The sequence below is a fragment of the Helicoverpa armigera genome, chromosome 13, assembly GCF_030705265.1.
Source record: "Helicoverpa armigera isolate CAAS_96S chromosome 13, ASM3070526v1, whole genome shotgun sequence".
Lineage (NCBI taxonomy): Eukaryota > Metazoa > Arthropoda > Insecta > Lepidoptera > Noctuidae > Helicoverpa > Helicoverpa armigera.
This window is the reverse complement of record NC_087132.1, coordinates 9191580-9199419: the sequence shown is the minus strand read 5'-3', so window position 1 is coordinate 9199419 and position 7840 is coordinate 9191580. Positions and strand designations below refer to the sequence as shown.

General features: G+C 35.3%; 1 protein-coding gene across 1 annotated transcript; it reads right to left on the bottom strand.

Moving 5' to 3' along the window:
- Positions 1-2752: 2752 nt before the first annotated feature.
- LOC135116595 (nose resistant to fluoxetine protein 6-like) lies at positions 2753-7137 on the bottom strand. The gene is made up of 6 exons (XM_064037537.1): positions 6818-7137; positions 6288-6588; positions 4172-4360; positions 3902-3981; positions 3533-3726; positions 2753-2898 (listed from the first exon to the last, which is right to left on the bottom strand). The coding sequence occupies exons 1-6, from the start codon at positions 7002-7004 to the stop codon at positions 2776-2778; spliced, it is 1074 nt and encodes a 357-aa protein (XP_063893607.1). The 5' UTR covers positions 7005-7137; the 3' UTR covers positions 2753-2775.
- Between the last annotated feature and the right edge of the window lie 703 nt (positions 7138-7840).

The following is a 7840-nucleotide window of genomic DNA, read 5'->3' as shown; positions in this document are numbered from 1 at the left end:
TGGTCCTTCTGTGACCATTTCTGTAGTTCTATCTCGGTCAGAGCTTTGGTCCTAACAGTACCTACACTGTTTTGTGGCTCAGTTGAAGGACTGATCTTTGTGTAACAGTTCGCTTAAACACGGACCGAGTTTGTCTAAAGTCGGACGAATTTCGACGACTGCTGTTTAGTACCTATGCTAGGATAGATACAGTCACGTTTGAGTGCAGTTTTGCTGTGCAAATAATTTAGGTGCTTGTGTTCGTGTGTCTTTTGTTTCAGTCGTTTTTAGAGAATTTAAAAACGGACAAAAGAAAATATTACTGACAAGATAAGAGCACGTCTTGATTCCAATAAAAATTTTACGTTGGTCTGTTACCGGCTAAATACCTACTTCATCTTTACAACTAGCCGTTTTCCCGCGGCTTCACTCACGTCCCGTGGGAGCTACTGCCCGCACCGGGATGAAATACAGCCTAAGTTACTCACAGAAGTCACAGATAATATAGCTTTTTAATGGTGAAAGAATATTTAAAATTGGTCCAGTAGTTTTTGAGTTTATCCATTACAACCAAACAAACAAACAAACAAAGTTTTCCTTTATAATATTAGTATAGATGTGCGTACTGTCATTCATCTACGTTACGCAAGCGGTGTGGCCTGTCTCATACATTTCCATACATTACAACTCATGGTTACGCCGTAACTACGCGCGTGACTACGCGCGTGGTTACGCATACGCATCCGGTCTGCTGGAGCCTTTATACTGATTTATGAGCCCAAACAAACTATCGGCCGACTAAAAGTGTGCAAAATTGTATTCACATGCCGGAACATAATATACGAGCTTTCACTCTGATTTCTGAATAGGTAACAATGCCAATTAGCACTCCGAGATGTAAAACACACACCCATTATACTCGCTATATTTTTTGTCCATACATTTGATACGTTTTGCTCCAATTAACATCATTTTACGGCAAATTAGAGCTGCACCAACGATGAATATTCAGTCGCTATCAGCGCAAACGAAGTTAAACCAATTCCTGCTTAATATGCCATGTGAGAGGCCAGTGGGGACCAAATATTACGTACATGGAATACTGAAATAGGAACGATATGGCATTTCAATTTGATTAGAAAATATTATAAGCATATAATAAACAGAAATATTGTGATTTCTGAATAATAGTGATTTTCACACCGAATTCCGAAGTCGATTGAGTATTGTTAGCACCTAGGAGTAAAAGAAAAATCTTGAGAACCAATGTTGTCATGCTGCCAAAATCAACTTGCCAGCCTTCTAAAGTAAATGTAAAGGGAAGTAGTGCCTTCGAGGACCGGGTAGAATCACGAGCAACAACTAGTGTAACGACTAGCATCCTTCTTATTAGCATTGCCTTTAACATTGCTGCCATTTTTTGCTCGTTCGAACACAAGCCTGACTACTAATTTTTGTTTTTATGGAACAAATAATTTCACACTTTGATTACATAATCAGAAAGTTGCACTCTAGTTGAGATAAACCAGCACACTGGTTGCATGTTCATTTAAATATCATAATTAATTTACCGCCCGTTTTAGATTAGAATTTTCCATATACCACTAAAATAGTTAAAGTTAAAACTAAAATATTATATAACGTAATTTATTGTTTTAATTTAGCCAGTGAAAATGTTGGCATGTGTTGTAACATTTTGCTAACACAGTTTAAATGTTACGTGTAGGGAATTAGAGGTTTTGTTCGTGACTCAAATAATAAAAGACTTATTATTGAATATAATAAAATAAATAAGTTACGTATGCAGGGCACTGAATAGGTACGGAAAGATAAAAGTGTCAGTAAACGGAAACCTATGGCTTGAGGTCACCACAATTTACCAAAATATGGTGATTAACTCCTTGTATGGTGCGTAGATCTACGCGAGACAATGGATTTTCTATTGTTCTCTAATTAGCGGCATTCAAGAGGTTAAAAATCATTTCTCATCTTACCTCGTTTGCGACTTTACACGCAAAACGATGTTTTAGATAGAGAATAGTAAAAAACAAATTAAAAATAACGGCTGCATCTCACAATAATAGAACTACGTCTCAAACTTTATGAGAAAAGTTATTAACTAAGAAAGTAGACAATATATTTCTTAGATAAACAGTGTCTAGGATATTAATTCTGATGAAGCGCAACTACTTTATATAAAAAGGTAAAAAGAGAAAAGAAATAAAATAAATAGAGTTGTCATAAAATTTTATGAAAACAATTTTATTGAAATGGTCTCTTTTATGGCAGACTATAAGCATTATCAGACTATGTATATCACAAGCAAAGGGCTGTTGCAACTTTTGTTGTTGTATCCAAAGTAAAAGTCAATTTTTTATTCAAATAGATCTAATACAACTTCTTATGAAAAGTCAAGTTGGTTGCAAGTTGGCTCCAAGGACTTTGTCTCTAGAGAAGAACCGGCAAGAAACTCCATGGACATTCTTTTGAAGTAAGCCCCACTAAGGTCATCCCTCCTACAGATGAAACTGCCAGATACACCACTTTCGAGGAATCATCAAAATTGTATCTCACTATTCCTTCACTCTCGTAACCCGATGGGACGGCAATCCGACACGACCGGAAAGAGATCAGGCGCAGGACCGACATTTGCGTGCTCTCCAATAGACGGGTGAATCAATCACTAACTTCCAGACTACGGGCTGCTTTGTGAAAGTTTTTTTAGAAACCCGAGACCACGGACACAGCAGAAGTGGTTGCGACCACTAGCCCAACGAAGCAGTCGATCTATCATGGTTACTTACTTGAATTGAATTTTCCTAGAGCAGTATATACGACTAGAAAACCACTCAATGTGAAGAATGTGTCCACTGTAATTGGGGCTGATGTGATCCATAATGATTGCCATGATGACGCCCACTAAAATATACAAAAAATTACATCATCATCAAAGTCAAAGTTATCATCATCGTCATCATTCGGCCCTTATCACTATTTTTGATTCAGGGGCGCAATGTGATCTTCAGCTTATTTTTAAATAATGACTAATCGCTCAATCAATCTGACTAAAAGCAATCAACTGATTGGATGAATAATAACACTGAAACTGTTCGATAGTATCAAATACTAATAAGAATCTATTAGATTTAGCCCTTATCACAATTTCTTATTCAGAATCGGGCAATATATCCTTAAGCTTAACATATAATTTAAATTATGACTAATCAACCTTATTAAAACTGTTTAATAAGGTTGGATTAATAAATAACATTTAAACTCTGCGATGGTATCAAATGATATAATAAGAATCTACTAGATTCAATTACTATACTACTATACAACTACTACTACTACTATACAAATACTGTATTAATTAAAACATCTTTGACAGGTTTACAATAATGTGATGTCCCCATTTCATCTGCGATACGTCTCATACCTACTCGAATGTGAATGCCTATCTATACCCATTTTCAGATATGAATCGGTTGGATCGTTTCAACGTAGCCAACAAACACTTTTATAATGTTTGTAAAGATTTACATTAACTTACCGTAAAGGCATCTAGCGGGTTTTGCCAAAACACTACTGATGAAAAGGTATGTCCTAGGACCACCCATATCATAGCCAATGCTCTAATGCCATCTAAACACTCTATGCTGTTAGGGCTTGACTGGAAATTCATGACGCGACGACCGTTCGTGTATACGGAGAAACATCTGCCAATCACGCTCACCGTCTTAGGATCTAAAATACATTGAATATTTGAATGGGAGAGTATATTGTAAACAAATAATTATGATACATCGACGTTGAGGTTAAGTTAATCTGTGGTATGGCGGACGAGATGATAACTTATTCAGAATAAGATGTAAAAATGTGCTCTACGCCTGAGAAGATGGAATATAAAAACATGAAATACCTTTTTTCAAAATAATTGCGTGCCATACATCGTAGGATGTGCTTACTACAGTTAATAGTCCAATTATGGAGAAGATAACTCTGAAAAAAATCGAAAAGAATTTAAAATTACACTATTTAACTAACAACGCAGTTTAAAGTTGATTGTATCCGACGACATAAAAATCTAGCTTACGCAGGAACATACAGATGGTAATAATTGAGTTCCAGACCTAACAGTTCCAAAAAGTACCCCTAACATAAGTCTTTGTCTAGTTACAGATTTACTTACATAATAACCGTATCACCAGGTACCCAAGGTTTATCATCAGGTAGACGACAGAAGTCATCATCGTATTGGAAGCCTACAGCAGTCATGTTGAATATGAAAGAGTTGATCGCTTGTTCCGTTGTGCAAGGCTTGGGGACACAGACGGCTAGCCGGAATGTAAGCGACGCCAACGGGTTGTTTGGTGCTAGCCTACAAATAAACAAATGAATAACATCAGGAATTTCTAAAACTTGATTAAGTTTTGAGACTCTATTGGTGTCCAAAAAAATATTTCAAATCTAATCATCCTTGTAAATCTAGTAATAAATGTAGTAGAAGTAGAAAATGTAAAAATTCTTGAAAATTTATCGATTTCTGACAATTACGCGAATATTAGACATTTAAATAAAACTACTTATACAGATTTTTAAACGGTTTTATTTAGCTCACCCCGTTTGTTTTATTATTTATTCATTCTTTTTTCTTGGGTCAAATTTAGTAATTCAAATTTCACCCTCTTCCTGTCAACCGATTAATCTGAAATTTTGTATACACCTTTAATTCCGATGACAATACAATATAGTAATATCAATAACATTGTAAATCCAATATGGCCGCCGGCACAAAATGGCGGATAACGTAGATTTTATCAATCCCATCAATATGGGTATCAAATGAAAGGGCTCAACAAGCAGAATACAATATACTATAAAAAATTGAAATCCAAGATGGCGGCCGCTACAAAATGGCGGACAACGTAGGTTTTATCAATCCCATCAATATGGGTATCAAATGAAAGTTCTCAACCAGTAGAATACAATGTACTATATAAAATTAAAATCCAAGATGGCGGCCTCTACAAAATGGCGGATAACTTAGGTTCCCATCCCATCAACATGGGTATCAAATGGAAGGTCTCAACAAGTAGAATACAATTTACTATGCAAAATTGAAATCTAAGATGGCCGCCGCTACCAAATGGCTGATAACAATTTTTTATCAATCCCACCAATATGGGTATCAAATGAAAGGGCTTCACAAGTAGAAAACTGTCAGTAACTCCAGCGGGGCCCAACGGGGCCAAGGCCTGCCTGGGCTGCGAGATTGTTCGAAAGAGTTACCGCGGCCCTGGTACATAAAAGGCCTACGACGGAATAAAACGGTTTTAGTCAAGAGTCTGGCACTCCTCACCGCTGCTGACCCGCAGCAGGAGAGGTCATGTGATGATTTTGGGGTTGTTACAAAAAAGTATCTGGAAGGGCTATGTATTGAGGAATTAGATTGTAATAAATTGTCAGGTAAGAGACCGTGTAATAATGATGCACTAAATGAATTAGATAGAATGAGGAATATTCGGTAGGCATTTTCATTAAATACTAAAAACTAGAAAATAAAAAATCGGTAAAAAAACTTTTAAGTTAAACGGTTTTATCTTATGTGTACTGAAAACTAGAAAATAAAAATAGTTACTTACCTGTCAACCTACGTAGGTGGTCCCGGTCATATTAAACTAAAATAAAACGTGGGCCCTGTGAAATCCTACCTATGGCAAAGCATATCGTTATACTTTGGTAGATCATGAGCTCGGCGTTCGCTGGTGAAGCCGCTACGGCTGATTATTGATTGTCAAAATCTCCAGTTACGATTATAGTAAGTCGATGCAATCCACACCTATTATACCTCTAGAAGAAAGTACTACAGCAATAGTTAATGGGCCCCACGTTTTTATTTTAGTCTAATATGACCGGGACCACCTACGTAGGTTGACAGGTAAGTAACTATTTTTTTATTTTCTAGTTTTCAGTACACATAAGATAAAACCGTTTAACTTAAAAGTTTTTTTTACCGATTTTATTGAGGTTATATTAATATTATTTGATCCCGAAGTTTCGGATCCTTTACTGTAATAATGTCCTTTAATATAGGGTAACTGTGTGTAACTATAATATCAAGACGACCAACACCTTAGTCGGCCCGTGACCATGGATGCTGTAAAGGATCCGAAACGTCGGGAGTTTTATATAAGTTCTAGAAAATTTGATAAAAACGGAACATTTCATAACCCCATTCAAAGTCTACATTTCACGATATTAAATTAATTTCAAGATAGATTTAGAATTAATTCTAGTTAAATTACCTGTCAACATCAGCAGCACCAGTCAAGGCATTCATTCCATTTTTCATAGCATAAAATTCTCTCAAACTCTTTATCGTCTCACTGTCCAAGCGTAGGTTATTAGGGTTGAAATTCGACGTCTCAGAATTCATCCATGGCGTAACAAAAGTCTGATTTAAAGGTACTCGTATCATGCAGTACTTTCCTTGTAATTCAGTATCTGCTATATTCTGGTTCAGACCAATACATTGATGGTAGTTGCCCATGTCCATAGTGTTTCCTTCTAGAACTCCTCTGGGGACCCTCATGCCGGCGTCCGCGACTGTTTTGAAAAGAGAAAGCACCGTTTTGAGAAGCGATTATTTGCTTATTTCCATAACAGTTTTTTTTTTCGAAATTCTGGCTTCATTTAAAATGCAAAAAGAATACGATTTTCGACACACTTAAATGAAGGTTTAAAGAGAACCTTTGTTTCTAATGTCGTATTTAATACTTTAATAGAAGTTAAAATAAATTTAAGGGCCACTTAGTAGAGTCAAAATTGTACTTACAAAACAAGGAAATCAAAGTGTTATTTCTAATAATTTGTATTTGTTGATCACATAATTCTGCATCCAGCACTTCTTCATAAAGATCTTTATTAAACGCTTCATTTCGTACCGGCAACACTATCGTCCCTTTTACTAAATTAATAACTACCACGTTAACAAATAAACTTAAAAATAATTTAAAATGCATTTTGAATTTGCAATTATCACAGATTTTGTATCATTAATTACGCATTTATTGGTTATTTTTTTTCCTTTTTCAAGTTTGATAATTTATTTTACAAAAATATGCACACTATTTTTATAATTGTTTTCTATATTAACGGACTATCACGATCAAATAACAAGAGCCGTTTGATTATTTGAAGACATTTACTTTTTAATTATACCTACCGGCTAATCTAATCAATATGCCGCGTAATTTGATTCATGAAGAAAGATTTTGAACATCGATTTCTAGATTATTTGGGGGTGTAATGGGGGGTTAAATTGTCATGATTATACCATCGATCATCTAAAGGTATCGAAAAAAACCATGATCTATTTTTGGTAGTGACTTTATTTATTTATTTATTACAGGGTTTACCAACAGCTTCTGTGTAGATAAAGCTTAGAGTACAATTTTTGTTATTACTAGGACTTACACAGTCGCCAATTCTAGGTTAACCAACATACGCTAAATAATGATAGAATTTAAAGTAGAAAATTATACAAATATATATTGTGACTTAAACTGACTGCATTTTTTTTTCTTAATTAGACATTGCATGTTTGCGTACATGTTTAATGCTATAAACTTACCTAGGCAATAAAATCATGAATGAAACCAAAAAATATTACGTTAACAGCTGGTTCAAAAACCTGACCATAAAAAATGAGCAAAAGCATATTATTAAAGGCTACCTCTATGTAGCCTCGTAATAATTTTGTTCGAAAAGGGAGCTCCCAAAATCCACTGGGAAAAGAAGACCCTATCCTACTAATTAGTATTCTGAAAACTTGTCAGCATGTCGTTGATTTTCTATT